General features: G+C 43.7%; 2 protein-coding genes across 3 annotated transcripts in view; one reads left to right on the top strand and one right to left on the bottom strand.

The window, feature by feature from the left end:
- The window catches only part of LOC111841617 (uncharacterized), a 103,051-nt gene that overhangs the window by 57,970 nt on the left and 23,255 nt on the right, over window positions 1-21,826 (bottom strand). The window contains exons 11-19 of one of the 2 annotated variants that reach the window (XM_072711448.1): window positions 14,392-14,565; window positions 14,000-14,173; window positions 13,595-13,768; window positions 12,227-12,400; window positions 11,300-11,473; window positions 6,304-6,477; window positions 5,564-5,737; window positions 4,343-4,516; window positions 3,943-4,116 (exon numbers count right to left, since the gene is read on the bottom strand). In XM_072711448.1, the coding sequence (XP_072567549.1) occupies window positions 3,943-4,116; window positions 4,343-4,516; window positions 5,564-5,737; window positions 6,304-6,477; window positions 11,300-11,473; window positions 12,227-12,400; window positions 13,595-13,768; window positions 14,000-14,173; window positions 14,392-14,565 (1,566 nt within the window). The remainder of the gene's footprint in view (window positions 1-3,942; window positions 4,117-4,342; window positions 4,517-5,563; window positions 5,738-6,303; window positions 6,478-11,299; window positions 11,474-12,226; window positions 12,401-13,594; window positions 13,769-13,999; window positions 14,174-14,391; window positions 14,566-21,826) is intronic. The other variant, XM_072711446.1, reaches the window with a different exon arrangement.
- On the top strand, window positions 17,424-20,046 carry LOC140578559 (E3 SUMO-protein ligase ZBED1-like). Its single transcript, XM_072700072.1, has 3 exons — window positions 17,424-18,356; window positions 19,016-19,878; window positions 20,035-20,046. Exons 1-3 carry the CDS (start codon window positions 17,438-17,440, stop codon window positions 20,044-20,046), a joined length of 1,794 nt encoding a protein of 597 aa, XP_072556173.1. The 5' UTR covers window positions 17,424-17,437.

Below are 21,826 nucleotides of genomic sequence, written 5' to 3'. Positions count from 1 at the left end.
TGTTGTGTGACAAAATGTTTCTCATGACCCATAAGTGGTAATGCATTTAGAAAGAAAGTTGCTACCCCAAAACACTGCTAGTTACACTATTGCCATTTTGGATAGGTTTCAGATAGATTTTGGATATGAAAGGCTCCCAGTTGCACCATGTGTTCTTTCCTCCGTAAAACCTGTTCAGCTACATCAAATGACATGAAATTGGGCACACATGTAGAAGTTAGGGAACCACATTTTTAAAATTGGACCTAATCCATCATGTACTTTTAAAAAATATTTGCAAAAATCCAAGACACAAAAAAAGGTTTGTATTTTTCCAGCTGTTTTTGTTATATTCGCATGTCCATAAATTATACACAGGTTATTCATTTCGTTATTGAACTTCCTACAATCAATTGTAAAGGGGTCAACTTTGATTTTAGGTATCAGGCATGTGTCTGTGACTTTTACATCTGAAGTTATAAGGTAATTATTCTAAAGAGGGAAGAAATGGGCCCCTGCTTCATTCCATAGTTTCAATGGCCTTTATCTTCGTTCACTTACAATTAGCCCGAACTAACTTAAAATTAAATAATCTGACTAATCATGTAATCCAATTCTAGCCTGGTTAATTGTTAGCCATTGTTGACGGTATAGTGTGTGTAACCGATTTAATGAGCCACAAATGAGAAGTAGTGCTTAAATAGTATAAAACTACAACTTTCCCTTCTGTTGATAAAGGGCGCAGCCATCTTGGATTCTGAACTCAGGATCCTCTGTGCTGCTCCGAGATATTTCTCAGATGTCCGAGAAACGGGAGCGCATGTAGTCACTTCCGGCTTCAAAACTCGGAATCCGACTCAGAAACCGAGTTCTGAGGGAAAATGGAACGCACTATTAGCCTGAGCCTCATAATACCATTGAAAGGAGTGACAACAGACACCTTTGGAAGTAGCCGATCCGCCACAACAACAGCTACTCTGAGTATGGCAGCCACCAGAGCAACCAGACCAAAAGTAGGTGTATTCACATACATAGATCCAGCTACTCCCCATTCTGCGTACCTCAGAGAGTGCCGCCACCGAGATGTGGCGTTTACGAAGCTCCTCTGACAGCAAAGGAAGATGTTCATCTTGCTGGAGAGACAAGACGTTCCACATGCCTACGTGGATGGGCCACCTCAAACTGGGACCCAAGTGCTGCCAAGCAGCGAGTGACGCCTCAGCACCCCACCAGCCCCGATCCCCAACAGGCCTGACCATATTTGCTCTTCGATGGTTTCAACTCTTCCGGGGATGAGGCTCCCGAAGGCTTTCCCCCATCCCCATCATGATGCCTTCCTGCGGGCAGCTGTTTGGACCTTGCTGTCATGAAATGTTTCACGGTAGATGGAGTGCCAGTTTCGCCAGCAAACCCCAAAATTTTTCTCTGCAAATTGGACGATCGCTTGCAGGGGCGGATGCAGTTTAACGTTATACCCAAGACAACAACATACCCATGTCCTCCTTGACATGGATTATTTGGTCACCCTACACACACCCTACACACAATACACTGCTTAAAAAATTAAAGGAACACTTATTAATCAGAGTATAGCATCAAGTCAATTAAACTTCTGGGGTATTGATCTAGTCACTTAAGTAGCAGAGGGGGTTGTTAATAAATTTAAGCTGCTTTGGTGTTAATGAAATTAACACAGGTGCACTAGAGGGGCAACAATGAGACGACCCCCAAAACAGGAATGGTTTAACAGGTGGGGGCCACTGACATTTTCCCTCCTCATCTTTTCTGACTGTTTTTTCACTAGTTTTGCATCTGGCTACAGTCAGTGTCACTACTGATACAGTTATGTGAAAAAATTAGGACATAAATATTTAGTACTTGATTAAGAAATATCAACATATCTAATTATATTTGAAACCTAACTAAATAATAATAACTCTAGGCCTGCATTTTAAATAATAATGGATGTGAGAGTGTCCTAACTTTTTCCTAAGTGGAAATTGGCATCATAGTTAATTTCTTCTGTTAAATAAGTGAATTTGTTTCTTTTTTTTGCATAGGTAATACAGTTACATCACCTTTATCTACACATATGTTTTGAAAGAAGATTTAATAGTGATATGTCGATATTTCTTAATAAAGAACTAAACATTTAATGGGGTGTCCTAATTTTTTCACATGACTGAAGCAAGAGGCGATACCTGGACCCTACAGAGGTCACACAGGAAGTCCAGCTCCTCCAGGATGGCGCATCAATACATTCCATTGCCAGAAGGTTTGCTGTGTCTCCCAGCACAGTCTCAAGGGCATGGAGGAGATTCCATAAGACAGGCAGTTACTCTAGGAGAGCTGGACAGGGCCATAGAAGGTCCTTAACCCATCAGCAGGACTGGAATCTGCTCCTTTGTGCAAGGAGGAATAGGAGGAGCACTGCCAGAGCCCTACAAAATGACCTCCAGAAGGACACTGGTGTGAATATCTCTGACTAAACAATCATAAACAGACTTCATGAGGGTGGCCTGAGGGCCCGACATCCTCTCACTGCCGAGCGCCGTGGAGCTCGATTAGCATTTGCCATAGAATTCCAGATTTGGCAGGTCTGCCACTGGCATCCTCTGCTTTTCAAAGATGACAGCAGGTTCACCCTGAGCACATGTGACAGACGTGAAAGGGTCTGGAGAAGCCAGGGAAAACATTATTTTGCCTGTAACATTGTTCAGCATAACCGGTTTGGTGGTGGGTCAGTGATGGTCTGGGGAGGCATATCCATGGAGGGACACACAGACCCCTACAGGCTAGATAACGGCACCTTGATTGCCATTAGGTATCAGGATGAAATCCTTGGACCCACTGTCAAACCCTACGCTGGTGCAGTGGGTCCTGGGTGCCTCCTGGTGCACGACAATGTGGTGAGAGTATGCAGGCAGTTCCTGGAGGATGAAGGAATTGATAACATTGACATTATGTTTTGGTCCATCTGACGCCACCAAGTTGTACTTCAGAGGGGCTCAGTGATGCCCTGGTCCAGATCTGGGAGGAGACTCCCCAGGACACCATCTGACATCTCATTAGGAATATGCCCCCATGTTGTGAGGCATGCATACAAGCACGTGGGATCCATACAAACTACTGAGTACAATTTTGAGTTGCTGCAATGAAATTTCGGCAAAATGGACTAGCCTGCTGCATCAATTTTTTCACTTTGATTTTCATCTTTAAATTTAACCCCCTGTAGGTTGTGGCATCCTTTCGTTCCTAACACATTACACAGTCCATATCAGTACAGATATCCAGCATAATTTTTTTTCCATTGAGATCTGATGTGTTTTCCATGTATTCTGTTAATCTTTTGAGCAGTGTTTGTTTCTAATGGGGTGATTGACATGAAATTTATACCGGATGTTGGTAACAACCCAAGTAATCCATATATACAAAGAAATCCAAACAAATAAGTCCATAAATTATGTGTAATAAAGTGAAATGACACAGGGAATAAGTATTGAACATGCTTACTGAAATTTATTTAATACTTGGTATACCCTTTGTTGGTAATGACAGCTTCAAGATGCCTCCTCTATGGAAACTAGCTGCATGCATTGCTCAGGTGTGATTTTGGCCCATTCTTCCACACAAACTGTCTTAAAATCTTGAAGGTTCCAAGAACCTCTCCTATGAACAGTTCTTTCTTTTCAATTGGATTCAAGTGGGGTGATTGACCGTTCTAGTAGCTTTATTTTCTTTTCTCTGAAACCAATTGAGAGTTTCCTTCGCTGTGTGTTTGGGATCATTGTCTTGCTAAAATGTCTTTGTATCTGTGGATTACTTGGGTTGTTTCCGACATCTGGTATAAATTTCATTTCAATAGCTCCATTAGAAAAGTATTAGCTGAGACAAATGTTGATACGTTCAATACTCATTTTCCAAACTGTATGTTGCTTGCAAGGAAACAATCTGACTATTAACCTGAGTATCAGCAGCTGACATTTTGGATCCTCCAGTACAGCAGAGAGCTGTATCACTCCTGAGTCTCCTGTGTTATTGTCACTCAGATCCAGCTCTCTCAGGTGTGAGGGGTTTGACCTCAGGGATGAAGCCAGGGAAGCACAGCCTGTATCTGTGACTCTACAGCCTGACAGCCTGTAAAGAGAAGGAGAGAAACTCTTCACTCTCTCAGCTCTGGACACACATTCAGTTCAATGAGGAAAATATCTGCAATGCAAAATGTCTATTGTTAAATAGCTAGTTTACTATTAATAATCAAACATTCAACTCATTTAAACAATTGTTGCAAATAATGTATATAATAATTTGACGTTGTTTAAATGTTTATACAAATTTTCCTGCAAGGAAACTGACTGCAAACCTGAGTTTCTGCAGCTGACATTTAGGATCCTCCAGTACAGCAGAGAGCTGTATCACTCCTGAGTCTCCTGTGTTATTTTGGCTCAGAATCAGCTCTCTCAGGTGTGAGGGGTTTGACCTCAGAGCTGAAGCCAGAGAAGCACAGCCTGTATCTGTGACACCACAATCTGACAACCTGTAAAGAGAAGGAGAGAAACTCTTCACTCTCTCAGCTCTGGACCCATAAATCAGTTCATTAAGGAAACACCGTCATGACAGCACCTCTCTGGGATCTACACACACGTGCCACTCTGACTGACAGACAGGTGTCTGTGTGTCTCTGCCTGCTACAGCCTGAGTGACGCTTCTGTCCTTCTTTTGTCTTTCTGTTTGTTTGGTTTGATTTCCCCCCTCCTGTTGTTCCCTTTTAGAGACCACCCACTGCCATACACCCCCCTCTTATTCTCAGGCACAGTGCTAATTTCGTCAGTGAAAATTTTAACGATGAGTATTCGTTGACAACCTTTTATTTCATGACTAAATTATACCAACAACAACCTAGATCACAGTAGCCATCTCAAGCATTGGTTGTTATCCTTTTTAACCAATCATTTACATGCAGAAATCTATCGCCATGCATCTTTCTCATTGGATGATTTGCTTTTCCCGCTTGGTGCATGTTTGAGCAAATGCCACCTTCCAGTATAAATAATGCTAACTTCACACTAAATGATATTAGCCCCGATTTTCCACGCGTCAACAGATTTTGGAAATTGCTGAAAAACCCCCAGGCCTGAGGCAAATCGGTTCACGATCGGTTCTTAACACGACCCAACGGAGTTGTCAATGTGTCGCAGACGCCCATCAAATATCTAGAAGGCTAAATATTGGGACCAGTCAACAATGCCAAATCCTGAACATGTGAAAGGTGCTGAGACTGACAATGAGTGCGGCGACGAGCCACAACCAATGAAAGCGCAAGACACAGTGTAAGGCAAATTGCAAGGAATTTAGAAAGGTGTAAAAAGTTCAGTTTGTTTATGAACTGTTCTTATTGTTCAGGGAAACACACTCTCTCTCTCTCTCTCATTCACACACACACACACACACACTTACACACGTGCAAGGGTAATCTTGGAGAGAAGCATCTTTCTGAAATATATACTATCCAAAGATCTGAATTATTATTTCTTATTCAATTTGTTATACATGTTGCTTGCAAGGAAACAGTCTGACTACTAACCTGAGTTTCTGTAGTTGACATTTAGGATCCTTCAGTACATCACAGAGCTGAATCACTGTTGAGTCTCCTGTGTTATTGTAGCTCAGGTCCAGCTCTCTCAGGTGTGAAGGGTTTGACCTCAGAGCTGAAGCCAGAGAAGCACAGCCTGTATCTGTGACTCTACAGCCTGACAACCTGTAAAGAGAAGGAGAGAAACTCTTCACTCTCTCAGCTCTGGACCCATAAATCAGTTCATTAAGGAAACACCGTCATGACAGCACCTCTCTGGGATCTACACACACGTGTGACTCTGAGTGACGGACAGGTGTCTGTGTGTCTCTGCCTGCTACAGCCTGAGTGACGCTTCTGTCCTTCTTTTGTGTTTCTGTTTGGTTCAGTTTCCCCCCTCCTGTTGTTCCCTTTTAGAGACCACCCGCTGCCATTCACCCCCCTCTTACTCTCAGACCCCCCTGACATGGTGAGGACTCCGCCAGCCGTCTCTCACAGTCCCTCCCAGTTACTCCCGTCTCCCGACTTCAGCCGCACTGTTATTCAGTAAATACAGCCTCTGCAGTGCTGATGCTCGTACACCCTCTGCTGCCTGGTTTATAGCTCAACCTCAGAACAGCATTTATAGTAAAATGTAATTACATTTGAATAAATTCCCAATTACATCTCCAATTAACTAATGCATTATTAATAATAACAGCTGTGAATAATTATTTCTTATTCATTTTTTTTTTTAAATTGTGACTCCTAACCTGAGTTTCTGCAACTGACATTTAGGATCCTTCAGTATAGCAGAGAGATGTATCACTCCTGAGTCTCCTGTGTCATTATCACTCAGATCCAGCTCTCTCAGGTGTGAGGGGTTTGACGTCAGTGCTGAAGCCAGAGAAGCACAGCCTGTATCTGTGAATCTACAAAATGACAACCTGTAAAGAGAAGGAGAGAAACTCTTCAGTCTCTCAGCTCTGGACAAACAGCTCAGTTCAGAATATTATTATTAAGAATAACCTCTCCTGGAGCCGACACCTTATCGTGGTGGAGGGGTTTGCATGTTCCAATGATCACAAGAGCTAAGTTGCCCGGGGCTTTATGCCCCTGGTAGGGTCACCCAAGGCAAACAGGTCCTGGGTGAGGAACCAGACGAAGTGCAGCTCACAAGACCCCTTATGATGAATACAAACATAGATCCACGTTTTCCCTCGCCCGGACGCGGGTCACCGGGACCCCCCCTGGAGCTAGGCCTGGGGGTGGGGTTCGATGGTGAGCACCTGGTGGCCAAGTCTGCACCCATGGGGCCTGGTTGGGCACAGCCCGAAGGAAGCATGAGGGTCCCCCCTCCAATGGGCACACCACCTGTAGGAGGGGCCATAGGGGTCGGGTGCAATGTGAGTTGGGTAGTGGCCGAAGGCGGGGACCTTGGCGATCCGATCCTCGGCTACAGAAGCTAGCTCTAGGGACATGGAATGTCACCTCTCTGGTGGGGAAGGAGCCTGAGCTGGTGCGCGAGGCTGTGAGGGCTCACCTCGACGCACGGCTTGGGCTCTGGAACCAGTCTCCTCGAAGGGGGTTGGACCCTCTTCCACTCTGGAGTTGCTCACGGGGAGAGGCGCCGAGCTGGAGTGGGCATACTTATTGCCCCTTGGCTGGGCGCCTGTACATTGGTGTTTACCGCGGTGGACGAGAGGGTAGCCTACCTTCACCTACGGGTGGAGGGACGGGTCCTGACTGTTGTTTGCGCTTATGCGCCAAACGGCAGTTCAGAATACCCACCCTTTTTGGAGTCCTTGGAAGGGGTGTCGGAGAGCACTCCTCCTGGGGACTCTATTGTTCTGCTGGGGGACTTCAATGCTCACGTGGGCAATGACAGTGAGACCTGGAGGGGCGTGATTGGGAGGAACGGCCCCCCTGATCTGAACCCGAGTGGTCTTTTGTTATTGGACTTCTGTGCTCGTCACAGATTGTCCATAATGAACACCATGTTCAAGCATAAGGGTGTTCATATGTGCACTTAGTACCAGGACACCCTAGGCCGCAGTTCAATGATCGACTTTGTGGTTGTGTTGTCAGAATTGCGGCCGCATGTATTGGACACTTGGGTGCGAAGAGGGGCGGTGCTGTCAACCGATCACCACCTGGTAGTGGGTTGGCTCCGCTGGTGGGGGAGGAAGCCGGTCAGACCTGGCAGACCCAAGCGTATAGTGCGGGTTTGCTGGGAACGTCTGGCGGAATCCCCTGTCAGAAGGAGCTTCAACTCCTACCTCCGGCAGAACTTCTCCCATGTCCCGGGGGAGGCGGGGGACATTGAGTCCGAATGGGCCATGTTCCGCACCTCCATTATGGAGGTGGCTGACCGGAGCTGTGGCCGTAAGGTGGTCGGTGCCTGTCGCGGCAGCGGTGAGGAATGCCGTCAAGCTGAAGAAGGAGTCCTATCGGGCCTTTTTGGCCTGTGGGACTCCGGAGGCAGCTGATGAGTACCAGCGGGCCAAGCGGAATGCGGTTTCGGCGGTCGCAGAGGCAAAAACTCTGGTATGGGAGGAGTTTGGCGAGGCCATGGAGAACAACTTCCAGATGGCTTCAAGGAGATTCTGGTCCACCATCCGGCATCTCAGGGCAGGAAAGCGGTGCAGCATCAACACTGTTTATGGTGCGGATGGGGCGCTGCTGACCTCAGCTCGGGATGTTGTGGGTTAGTGGAAGGAATACTTCGAAGACCTCCTCAATCCCACCGACACACCTTCCAATGAGGAAGCAGAGCCTGGGGACTTTGGGGTGGACTCCCCTATCTCTGGGGCGGAGGTCGCTGAGGTGGTTAAAAAGCTCCTCGGTGGCCGAGCCCCAGGGGTGGATGAGATCCGCCCGGAGTTACTCAAGGCTCTGGATGTTGCAGGGCTGTCTTGGTTGACACGCATCTGTGGCATCACGTGGACAATCAGGGGCGGTGCCTCTGGATTGGAAGACTGGGGTGGTGATCCCCCTGTTCAAGAAGGGGGACCAGAGGATGTGTTCCAACTATAGGGGGATCACACTCCTCAGCCTCCCTGATAAGGTCTATTTGGGGGTGCTGGAGAGGAGGGTCCGTTGGATAGTCGAACCTCAGATTCAGGAGGAGCAGTGTGGTTTTCGCCCTGGCCGTGGAACAGTGGACCAGCTCTATACTCTTGGCAGGGTCCTGGAGGGTGCATGGGAGTTTGCCCAACCAGTCTACATGAGCTTTGTCGACTTGGAGAAGGCATTCGTCCCTCGGGGAGTCCTGTGGGGAGTGCTCCGGGAGTACGGGATGCCAGGCTGCCTTATAAGGGCTGTTCGGTCCCTGTACAACCGGTGTCAGAGCTTGGTCCGCATTGTCGGCAGTAAGTCGGGCTCGTTTTCGGTGAGGGTTGGACTCCGCCAGGGCTGCCCTTTGTCACCAATTCTGTTCATAACTTTTATGAAATTTCTAGGCGCAGCCAGGGCGTTGAGGGTGTCCGGTTTGGTGACCTCAGGATTAGGTCTCTGCTTTTGGCCTCATCAGACCATGACCTTCGGCCCTCACTGGAGCTGTTCGCAGCCCAGTGTGTAGCAGCTGGGATGAAGATCAGCACCTCCAAATCCGAGACTATGGTCCTCACCCGGAAAAAGGTGGAGTGCTCCGGGTCAGGGAGGGGATCCTTCCTCAAGTGGAGTAGTTTAAGTATCTCGGGGTCTTGTTCACAAGTGAGGGAAGGATGGAGTGGGAGATCGACAGGCGGATCGGTGTGGTGCCAGCAGTGATGCGGGCGCTGCATCGGTCTGTCATGGTGAAGAAGGAGCTGAGCCAAAAGGCAAAGCTCTCGATTTACCAGTCGATCTACGTTCCTACCCTCACCTATGGTCATGAGCTGTGGGTAGTGACCGAAAGAACGAGGTCACGGATACAAGCGTCTGAAATGGGTTTCCTCTGCAGGGTGGCTGGGCTCTCCCTTAGAGAGGGTGAGGAGCTCGGTCATTCGGCAGAGACTAGAAGAGTTTAGAGTAGAGCCGCTGCTCCTCTGCATGGAGAGGAGCCAGATGAGGTGGCTCAGGCATCAGGTCAGGATGCCAACTGGACGCCTCCCTGGTGAGGTGTTGCAGGCATGCCCCACTGGGAGGAGGCCCCGGGAAAGATCCAGGACATGCTGGAGAGACTATGTCTCCTGGCTGGCCTGGGAATGCCTTGGAATTCCCCAAGTGAAGCTGGATGAAGTGGCCGGGGAGAGGGAAGTCTGGATTTCTTTGCTTAGACTGCTGCCCCCGCGACTCGACCCGGAAAAGCGGTAGATAATGGATGGACAGACTATTAATAATGAAACAGTTATCTCATTTAACTGATAATTGCAATGAATATATAGAATAATTTCATGCTGATTATTAGGGAATTAACAGAAAAGCCGATTTGTCGAGGCGTCAGCGTCAGAAGCACAAGTCGATGACCTCTGAGAGAAGTCGACAAGTCGTGTTTTTATCCTCTCTGTGTGCGCGCTTGTGTACGCAATGCAATCTCTGCCTCTGATTGGCTAAAGCTGACATGCATTCCTTGACTTAACCAATTATTATAGTTACTTCATAAAAATGGCGGTAACGGCGCGTGGAGGGGAGTTTAAACAAGACCACAACAAGACGAGAGACATAGCAGCAGAGACAGTAGGTGACAGACACGTATCACATGTATGGAAAATACTTCACTCTAGACTACACAAATAGCACGGTGACCTGCACAATCTGCAAGTCAGTGTTGAAGTACAATAAAAGTACCACCGTTATGCACACTATGAGGAATATGAGGGCGACTCAGAATATAATTACTTCGCTTTGAAATAAGAATATTACAGAAGGAATATCACCTGATTTATTTATTTACCTGTTGGTGAGTTTCAAATTTTATTTAATTCTTAATGCAAGCTGACGTTGTTTTCTTAGTGTGTTTTGCTATTGTGAACGCTTGAATTTTCATTTATTTTATAAAGAAAATGGTTTATGTTTTGTGAAGCATGCAAGCCACTGTGTTTTTATTTGTTACAGTAAAATCCCGTTATAGTGGACTCGCTTATAATAGAATATCGTCTATAACGGATGAGGTCCGCTGGTCCCGGCTGTGCGGCTTTCAGAACATGCAGAAAAAGCATCGGATATAGCGGACTCTCATATAACGGAATTTCGCTTATAACGCACAAACAATTTGGTCCCCAGGGCCGCTTTTAGCTGTAGTTTTGTTTGGCTATAACGGTCATGCAGCTCTGCCTACGAGGCGCCTGGCGTGCCGGTGATATCTAGCGCAGATACGTAGGTAATATATAACAGACTTTGGAAATAACGGACTGTTTTGCCAGGTCCTTTGAAGTCTGCTATAACTGGATCATACTGCATATTTATCTTATAATGGAAATGTGCTCTTTTGTCAACCACAGTGTATGGTGTTGACTCATTTTGTGTGCCTTGGCTGCCGCAGCTTAAACTGTTCCCACTATCTGTTGTGCACTTAAATTTACCAGACAGTTCAAGGTATTAGCCTATGTTTTGTTTTGTTTAATTGTCATGTTGACTGTTAATGTTACAGAGAACCTTAATAAAAGTTGCTCATTGCTGGACACCTGTGTTCCTCCGCTGCATGATGACGTCATCAAACGACTTGTTGACTCGACATCGACTTTATTGACGGATAAGCTGATCTGGAAAAATCTGAAGTCATTAATGCCCTACTGATTATACATTGTTACACAAATATTCTTCCAAGGCAACAGTCTGACTACCAACCTGAGTATCTGCAGCTGACATTTAGGATCCTTCAGTACAGCGGAGAGCTGTATCACTCCTGATTCTCCTGTGTTATTGCGGCTCAGATCCAGTTCTCTCAGGTATGAGGGGTTTGACCTCAGAGCTGAAGCCAGGGAAGCACAGCCTGTATCTGTGACTCTACAACCTGACAACCTTTACAGAGAAGGAGAGAAACTCTTCACTCTCTCAGCTCGGGACACAATCAGATCAGAGGGGAAAGTACAGTGGTATGCAAAAGTTTGGGCACCCCTCAATAAATAACATATTTTGGTAATTTTTTAATTGAAAAGATGTAAACACAGTCTCTGTAGGAAAGACTGTCACCAAACATTGATGCATAGTTACTTTTTATGTCATAAATTGAACAAAGACGAAAAATAAAAACATTATTTTGGCACTCTGCAAAAGTTTGGGCACCCTACATAATCAGTACTTAGTAACACCTCCTCTGGCAGATATAACAGCTTGCGAATGCTTTTTATAGCCAGCTAAAAGTCTTTCAATTCTTGTACTTGGGATTTTCTCCCATTCTTCCTTGCAAATGGCTTCTAGTTCTGTAATATTCTTTGGTCATCTTGCATGCACAGCTCTTTAAAGATCTACCCACAAATGTTCAATGATGTTTAAATCAGGGGACTGTGATGGCCATTCCAAAACATGCAGCTTGCGTCTCTTGAGGTAATCCTTCTTTTCAATTAAAAAATGACCAAAATATGTTATTTATTGAGGGGTGCCCAAACTTTTGCATATGACTGTATTTATATTTCAAACATTTATATTTAATCAAATAGGTAATTTACTACTAATTATGAAACAGTTCATTTTATGACAGAGTTAGAAAAAATTTAATTATCTCAGTTTAAACATTGTTATACACATTTGCTTGTAAACAGTCTGACTCCTAACCTGAGTATCTGCAGCTGACATTTAGGATCCTTCAGTACAGCAGAGAGCTGTATCACTCCTGAGTCTCCTGTGTCATTACCGCTCAGATCCAGCTCTCTCAGGTGTGAGGGGTTTGACCTCAGAGCTGAAGCCAGAGAAGCACAGCCTGTATCTGTGACTCCACAGTCTGACAACCTGAATAGAGAAGGAGAGAAACTCTTCACTCTCAGCTTTTGAGTCACAGTTCAGTTCAATGAGGAAAATATCTGTATTGCAATACAGTGGTACCTCGGTTCTCGAACTTTATCCGTTCCGGACTCCGGATCGAATCCTAAAAAGTTCGAGTTCTGATCGAATTTTTCCCATAAGAAATAATGGAAAACCAATTAATTGGTTCCCGGCCCCCCAAAATTACACCTGAATATGTTTTTTTAAGCATTTAAACACAAAATGAACAGGATAAAACAAGAAGAGCATTTTTTTCTTAATGGCTTCCAAAACGATAAAGAGCTTATCCCAACACTGCCCCTGTCCAGCCCCGATCGTACGCTCCTTCCGTGTGCCACGCCCCCTCGTTAACCTCGTGTGGGATCCCCATGTGATCAGCTCTTTCTGGTTGTTGTCATTAGTCCTCTGTATTAAGTCCGCATTTCAGTTTGTTTCCCCAGTCCGGTCATTGGGTGCGTTGGACTTGCTTACAGCGCTGGCTTAAAGCAACGCATTCTGATCATGACGCAATGCATTACGGTTAGATGCATTGCGACCTCTCACCCGGCTGCACAAACTGGAACCGCCTCCATGATGACACACCTTTGCCCTTATTGGCTGAAGAGTTTGGTTACACGCATGAAGTTTGTATCCCAGACAGTTCCGATGCGTAATCTGCTGTTTCTCCCGAATATCACGTAAAGCAGTGAGAACTGGTTTTCAGTTAATTTACCTGGTAAAACAAAGTTTAAATAAATGACATAAATGCTCGAATAGTACACGTAAGTTAGTGGTTTATTTATTGTTAGTTACTGTAATGTTGCGCTGCTTTATTTGGTTAATCATCCAGTCTGTGAAGAAGAGATTCAAGTAAGAATTGCATTGTAGTATGACTCATTTCCTGGCGCGTACAATTTATATTAGGTCAGCGTTCACAGTTCGACTTATGATATTCAGATCGAGTTCTAGGTCAAACTGGTTTATTCGACTTTCAAGAAATTCGAGTTCTAGTGAGTTTAAGAACCGAGGTACCACTGTATATTTATTGTTAAATAGCTAGTTTACTATTAGTAGTGAAACATTTAAGTCATTTAACAGATAGTTGCAATGAATATATAGAATAATTTCATGCTGTTTGAACATTGTTATACAAATATCCTTACAAGGAAAGAGTCTACTAACCTGAGTTTCTGCAGCTGACATTTAGGATCCTCCAGGACAGCAGAGAGCTGTATCACTCCTGAGTCTCCTGTGTTATTGTCGCTCAGATCCAGCTCTGTCAGGTGTGAGGGGTTTGACCTCAGAGCTAAAGCCAGAGAATCACAGCCTGTATCTGTGACTCCACAGTCTGAGAAACTGTAAAGAGAAGGAGAGAAACTCTTCACTCTCTCAGCTCTGGACACACAGCTCAGTTCAGTGAGGAAAATATCTGCATTGCAATATGTTTATTGTTAAATAGCTAGTTTACTATTAATAATCAAACATTCAACTTATTTAACAGATTGTTGCAACAAAGGTATATAATAATTCCATGCTGTTTAAATATTCATACAAATTTTCTTGCAAGGAAACAGTTTGACTCCTAACCTGAGTATCTGCAGCTGACATTCAGGATCCTCCAGTACAGCAGAGAGCTGTATCACTCCTGAGTCTCCTGTGTTATTCTTGCTCAGATCCAGCTCTCTCAGGTGTGAGGGGTTTAAACTCAGTGCTGAAGCCAGAGAAGCACAGCCTGTATCTGTGATGTTACAGTGTGACAACCTGTAAAGAGAAGGAGAGAAATTCTTCACTCTCTCAGCTCTGTTCAATGAGGAAAATATCTGCATTCCAATATATTTATTGTAAAATAGCTAATTTACTATTAGTAATGTAATGGATATGTAATTTAACAGATAGGTGCAATTAATGTGTAGAATATTTTCATGCTGTTTAAAATTGCTATACAAATTTTCTTGCAAGGAAACTGTCTGACTGCAAACCTGAGTTTCTGCAGCTGACATTTAGGATCCTTCAGTACACCACAGAGCTGAATCACTGTTGAGTCTCCTGTGTTATTGTAGCTCAGAACCAGCTCTCTCAGGTGTGAGGAGTTTGACCACAGAGCTGAAGCCAGAAAAGCACAGCCTTTATCTGTGACTCTACAGCCTGACAACCTGTAAAGAGAAGGAGAGAAACTCTTCACTCTCTCAGCTCTGGACCCATAAATCAGTTCATTAAGGAAACACCGTCATGACAGCACCTCTCTGGGATCTACACACACGTGTCACTCTGACTGATGGTGTGATGACTAAGAGTGATGACTTTATTACATTTTTTAATGGTAAAATAACTAAGATTAGACAGACCATCCAGTGCACGTCCTTAGCTACCTACGGCTGCTAGCCTCCAGCTAGCCTATCAATAATGAGACCTTTGAATCCTTCATTCCTATAAAACATTCAGAACTCTTGAGCTTAATTTCTTCCTGTAAATCCTCTACTAGCCTCGTAGACCCAATTCCTACAAAACCTTTCAAGGAAATTGCACCACAGATTAGTAGTACCCTGTTAAATGTGTTAAACTCATCTCTTAGGCTTGGATATGTTCCAAAACCTTTTAGAATGGCTGTTATTAGACCCGTCCTAAAGAAACCAAATCTTGAACCTAGTGTTTTAGGAAACTACTGTATAGACCTATTCCAAATCTTCCTTTCATTTCAAAGATCATGGAAAAGGTTGTAGTTCGTCAGTTGTCTTCTTTCCTACAAAAAAATTATACTAATGAATTATATCAGTCTGGCTTTACACCAAACCATAGCACAGAAATTGCTCTATTCAAAGTAATGAATGATTTATTTATGGCTTCTGACCGTGGCTGTATATCTCTGTTGGTATTACTAGATTTAACTGCAGCATTCGATACTGTGGACCATAATATCCTCTTAGACCAGTTAGAAGGTGTAGTTGGCATTACGGGGACAGGACTCTCTTGGTTCCGCTCATATTTAACTGATCGCTATCAGTATGCCCATGTGAACAACGAATCATCCAAGGCCACCAAAGTCACATACTGTATGGTGTACCACAGGGATCAGTACTGGGCCCACTACTGTTTACCCTATACATGCTACCTCTTGGTAACATTATTAGAAATCATGGTGTTGGGTTTCATTGTTATGCAGATGATACACAGTTGTATATATCTGTTAACCCTTATGATACATCACTCCTATCTCGGTTAGAAGACTGTCTGTTAGATATCCGGTGCTGGATGGCAAAAAATTTCCTAATGTTAAACACAGAAAAAACAGAAGTACTGATAACTGGTCCCAAGGCTGCAAGAAATAAGTTTCACCACCTCAGCATTAGTGGCCTTCCTACACAACCTAACACGGTGGTTAGAAATCTTAGTCTTCTAGTTGATTCAGATCTATGTTTTGATGCTTACATAAGAAGTATTACTAGAACTGTGTTTTATCATCTACGGAACATAGCCAAGCTTTGTAAGATGCTCTCACTTTGTGATGCAGAAAAATTAATACATGCCTTTGTAACTTCCAGACTGGACTACTGTAATGCCCTCCTTTCTGGTTGCCCATCTGGATCCTTACATAAACTTCAGCTGGTACAGAATGCAGCAGCCAGAGTTCTCACAAACACTAAAAAATTTGATCACATTACACAAGTCTTATCCTCCCTTCATTGGTTACCAGTTAAGTCTCAGACTATAAAATACTGCTATTAACCTATAAAGCACTGAATGGCCTTGCACCAGAATACCATAGTGATCTGCTGACCTCATACAACCCTCCGCGCTTGCTTCGTTCTCAAGGTGCATGATATCTGTTAGTACCTGGGGTAGAAAGAGCTACGGCAGGCTGCAGAGCTTTCTCCTATAGAGCTCCTCAGCTGTGGAATGGTGTTCCACTGGATGTGCGGGTTTCAGGCTCACTCTCAATATTCAAGTCTAGACTAAAAACACACCTGTTTAGTTTAGCTTATAGGGACACTAGTTCTAGCTCTAGCTAATTCCTCACTCCCTGTTAGACCTATAGTGTGAGGCAGGGCTAGACATAAGGATTTAGGAGGGCACAGCCACTTTGGCCTTGGCTATTCATATTTTTTCTAGGGCACAAGGCCATTAAGCCTGGGCACAAGGCCAAAATCTGGAGTAAAAATGTTTTTTTCATTTATTTAAATTTCATAGGACACCTCGGGCCTTGTGGAGGAATTTTATTTCCATAAAGGATGCATTTTTTTTTATTTTCAAAAAAGCAGAAACTTTCCAAAAAGGCATTGGGCCAATACTGAGTCACTGATTACCAATTACTGTAATTACCAAGTTTAGACAACCTACGCAATACGACCTTCGATTTGAGACAATATATATATATATATATTAGGGCTGGACAATAATTCGATATCAATATATATCGCGATAGAATTTTTTTCAATAACGGTGATACGATTTTTAAACACATTTCCGATATTTCGATATACATTTGAATATATATATATCATCACGCAATTCTGTTCTGCTCTTTCTGACGTCTGAGCACTGAACGTCATTCAGTGACAAATGCTAATGTATAAAATTATATATATATATTATCAGATATATATATATATCTCATTTTGTTGCTAAAACTTTCCGCGACGGAGCTTAACCAACTACTGCTGAGCGCTGGCAGCGTGTCTGTGATGTACGTCATCACGCAATTCTGTTCTGCTCTTTCTGACGGCTGAGCACTGAACGTCATTCAGTGACAAATGCTAATGTATAAAATTATATATATATATTATCAGATATATATATATCTCTCATTTTGTTGCTAAAATATTCTGCGACGGAGCTTAACCAACTACTGCTGAGCGCTGGTAGCGTGTCTGTGATGTACGTCATCACGCAATTTGTCACTGAATGACGTTCAGTGCTCAGCCGTCAGAAAGAGCAGAACAGAATTGCGTGATGACGTACATCACAGACACGCTGCCAGCGCTCAGCAGGAGTTGGTTAAGTTCCGTCGCGGAAAGTTTTAGCAACAAAATGAGTACCCCTGACCGCAATACAGATGTGGATGAACAAGCTTCCATAAGTAAGAAGGCAGACGAAATAGTTGATAAGACAGGAAAGACTAATTCAGTGGTGTGGAAGTGGTTCGGCTTTTTAAGTTCGGATAAACTTCAGGTTTCGGTGCTCTGCAAAATGTGCCGGAGAGTGGTGCCGACTAGCAGCGGGAACACATCAAATCTGTTCCACCATTTGAAGCAGTTCCACCCGATAGAACATACTGAGAGTCAGAAGATGAGGCATCATAAAAGTTTAAGCCAACCTGTCCCCGGACCATCACCACCACCTCCATCCCCCTCCCCGACACCAAAACCAGAGAAGTCAATGAAGCAAACACAGATGGCTGCATTCCTACCTTATGACAAACAGTCTAAACGTCATAAAGACATTACTAGGGCTGTTACAAACTTCTTGGCTAAGGACATGATGCCATTTAGTATGGTGGATAGCGTGGGCTTCAGAAAAATGATGTCAGTCATTGACCCCCGATTCGAGCTCCCTAGTCGAAAATATTTTTCACGCACGGCTATACCTGCACTTTATAGTGAAGTTAGGGACAGGGTGGAGGAGCAACTTAAGTCAGTGTCGTATTTTGCGACCACAGCTGACCTCTGGTCTAGTCGAACCTCGGAACCGTACTTGAGCCTGACAGTCCACTTTATTGACAAAGGTTGGAATCTTGTCAGCTTATGCCTCCAGACGGTCTACTTTCCAGAGGATCACACGGGCGAAGCAATTGCAGCCGGACTTGCAGATGCGCTCGCCTCCTGGGGACTCAGCGACGAAAAACAGGTCTGCATCACCACAGATAGCGGGACCAATATCATCAAAGCCGCTGAGTTGAATGGATGGACAAGACTACAATGCTTCGGGCATCGATTGAACTCGGCCATTGGTAAGTTATACACAGTTCATGCAAATGCTCGCCATTATATCAGCGCTGGCCGCTTCAAATAGATTTTCATAAAGGCTTTGACTTCGCTAAATAAAAATGTGGCGCTGTTTTTTTTTTTTTAAATGAATGTGTCTAAAAAGGAAACTTACTGTATTCAGAAAAGTTTCTGTCATTTTCATTTAATTTTTACTATAATTCATGACCACTGCGCTACTTTGTGTCCAAATGTTACCAGGAAAATGTGGGAAACAGCACCTCCTGGAAGAGGATTAATAATTAATTGGCGTAGTGGCATAATTTTTATTATGATTTCTTTCCCTCTTTTTAAGCGATTTTATAGGGAATTCATTTAGTCTTTAGTCAAGACATACATATTTGTATAGATTCTTCACAGTTCTCTCAATTAAATTCAAATGTGTTTTACTGGCATGGGGAACAGATGTTTACTTTTTTTTGCCAAATCAGATGTGAAAATAATTAGATAAATTATTATTATTAAATAAGCAGAATTGTGAATTTTTCTGCAAAATAATATCTTATTAATAATATCTAATATTATTAATAAAAAAATAATAATAACAATATAAATTGTAGTTGAAATATAAATACAAATGATAACTATTGCAATCTGGAATCATTTTTTTTCTCTCTGTTTGCAGAGAAAGTTAACCAAGACAAGCGAGTGGACAGAGCTATTGGAGTCTGTAAAAAGGTAGTGGCTGCCTTCTCCTATTCATGGAAGAAGAAACGGGACCTGGCAACTGCTCAGGAGGAGTATCACTTGCCAAAGCACAAACTCATCAGTGAAACACCAACAAGATGGGGCTCCCGTCAACAAATGGTGAAGCGGGTTCTGGAGCAGAAAAGGGCCATCACAGAGGTTCTGTCAAAGGACAAGAAGACCAGGCCACTGATTCCTACCTGGCAAGATGTAGATGTTTTAGAGTCTATAGATGCAGCTCTAAGCCCACTCCTCGAATTCACTGATGCATTGTCCGGTGAATCCTATGTCAGTGTATCATTCCTAAAACCGGTGATGCATCTCTTCAACACCTCCATCTTGAAGGAGTCAAAGGATGACACAGAGCTCACCAGGACCATAAAGACAACAGTGATGGGATACCTTAACAAAAAGTATGATGACCCAACCATGGATGATCTACTTGACATGGCATGCCTCGTTGACCCAAGATTTAAGCTTCAGTACACTATGGAGGAGAAGAGAGAATACATCAAAGAGAGAGCTGTGTTGGAGATGCTTAAGGGAGAGAGAGCTGATGTGGTAAGGGAAGAGGAGTCCACAAAAGAAGCCATGGGAGATGCTTGTGCACCAGCCAAGAGAACAAAGCGGTCTCTGGCTAGCTTTTTTGCAAACAGGCCCACCACTACTACCAACACAGAAGGCTTGAGTGCACAGCAGGCAGTTGAGAGGGAGCTCAGCAACTACCTTCTTTCTCCAGATGCTGACAATGACTCAAACCCTCTGGATTGGTGGAAAGTCTATCAAAAGAACTTCCCCAGAGTAAGCCAACTGGCACAACATTGCTTGTGCATTCAAGCCACAAGCTCCCCCTCTGAGAGAGTTTTTAGTACAGGTGGCAACATTGTCACATGTAAAAGGGCATCACTGAAGCCAGATAATGTAGACCAGCTTGTATTTCTTGCCAGAAACCTCTAGAGCCTGTCATAGGGTGTCATCAACACTCAACAATGTTCTGGCCAGAGCAATGTGTTCTTGTTGTTGCTCACTCTTTATTTATTTTATTATTTTTGTTTCTTTATCCTGGCTGAAGCAGTTTGTTTGTTGTTTCAATTTATATGAATAATCAGCCTGTTCTAGTTTAAATGGAAATATAATATTGTTAAGCTGAGTCTGAGAGTTTTATTTATTTGATAGTTTATTTCACATTTCTTATTTGTAAAGGCTAAATACAAATAAAAAGTGAACCTTATTTTTTTTTGTACTGTTTTTATTTAAAAAAAAAATTATATAATTTTAATAGGAGGAGTCTGGAGGTATTATAGACTTTGCAAATTCAGTTTGCAGACATCCATTGTGCGTGTCCTCGGCAGTTTTTTCCTGAGGCTTTTTAATATTGTCCATATCGATATCGGAATTATATCGTATCGACCAAAATTAAAAAATATATCGTGATATAAATTTTTGCCATATCGTCCAGGCCTAATATATATATATATATATATATATATATATATTTATAGATATATATAGCTTTATTTCAAAAAACAAAATCCAACAATAAAGGAGCCGTCAATATTTTTGTATTTGTTTGCTCAGAACACCCGTATTTTTTTAGTGTACATGACATTTGACTTGACGTTCATTTTTTGCACACTGCACGCTACCAGTACTACAGTATATCCTCCCAGCAGAGCTTGGTACTTCTCTGAGTCAAATCTGCTCTGCCTCGGCAAATGTTTTTTTACACCATCTGACACTTACCTGAACAAAGTAGATAATTTGCAACATTTTGCGGCTATAGCCGCGAGTTCAGCTTGCTTTCTTTTACGTTCTCGATCTTTGCGAGGCATGGTGACAGCATAAGCAGCAGACGACAACTACACGATGATTACCGAAGAGGACACCTTATCTGTTATTCGGAAACCGTCGGATGGCTTTTCCAATCAAAAACGTAACCCCCGATGATGCACCATTGTCATTGCTGTGGCTCCATAGTAGGCTGGACGATACATACCGTACCAGCCAATCATGCGACGAACACATGATCGTATTAGTCCAGAATTCATTGCGGTTCATTCAGTAGTTGGGAATTACGAGATGTGTGGGTCGACCTCGTTTCTCGTATCGTAGGTTGGGTTCGGGTTCAGTACAGATGCATCGATTGTTGACGAGGTAAAGTGGACCGTGTCGTGCGCAAGTCTTTTGTGTAATGAACGTTACTTTCGGTAAAAAGGGGGCATACGGCCAGACAAACATTAAAGGCAGGCCAATCTTGGCCGTAAGGTACTTCAATTTTGAGGAGGCGTGCGGCCAATTTTGAAAGGCACGACGGCCATTGGCCGCGGTGCTGCGGCTTATGTCTAGCCCTGGTGAGGTGTAGAGCTGGGTGGGGATCGGTGCCATTGGCTTTGGATAATCTGAATTGACAGTGCTGTCACTCTAGCTTCACAATCGCTTGTGGGATTGGAGTGCTGACATTTCAGGGACTCCCCATGCCTGCATTCCCACCTGCCTCTCCCTCCTACTTATGCTGCCATAAACATCTGGCGGAGCTTGCACATTGCACTTCATATTGCACTCATCTAACTTTTACACTGCCCATAGTCTCCCCTACTTTGACTAATTGCATATTTTATTTCCCCTACTCCTCCTGGGGGGTGCTGCCTGGAGACCTCAATCTATCAAGATGCACCCTGCAACATGTGATGTCGCCACTACCAATGACGTCCGTGCAACCAGCTCACCGTTCTGCCTGTGTCACCTTCCA

This window comes from Paramormyrops kingsleyae, chromosome 1 (genome assembly GCF_048594095.1).
Source record: "Paramormyrops kingsleyae isolate MSU_618 chromosome 1, PKINGS_0.4, whole genome shotgun sequence".
Taxonomy (NCBI): Eukaryota; Metazoa; Chordata; class Actinopteri; order Osteoglossiformes; family Mormyridae; genus Paramormyrops; species Paramormyrops kingsleyae.
Note: the sequence above shows the minus strand (reverse complement) of the source record. Positions and strands in the feature narration are given on the sequence as shown.

Coding starts and splice junctions, on each gene's coding strand:
- LOC140578559 (XM_072700072.1), top strand. CDS start 17,438: ATGAGTACCCCTGACCGCAATACAGATGTGGATGAACAAGCTTCCATA. Junction 18,357..19,015: donor TCGATTGAACTCGGCCATTG/GTAAGTTATACA, acceptor CTCTGTTTGCAG/AGAAAGTTAACCAAGACAAG.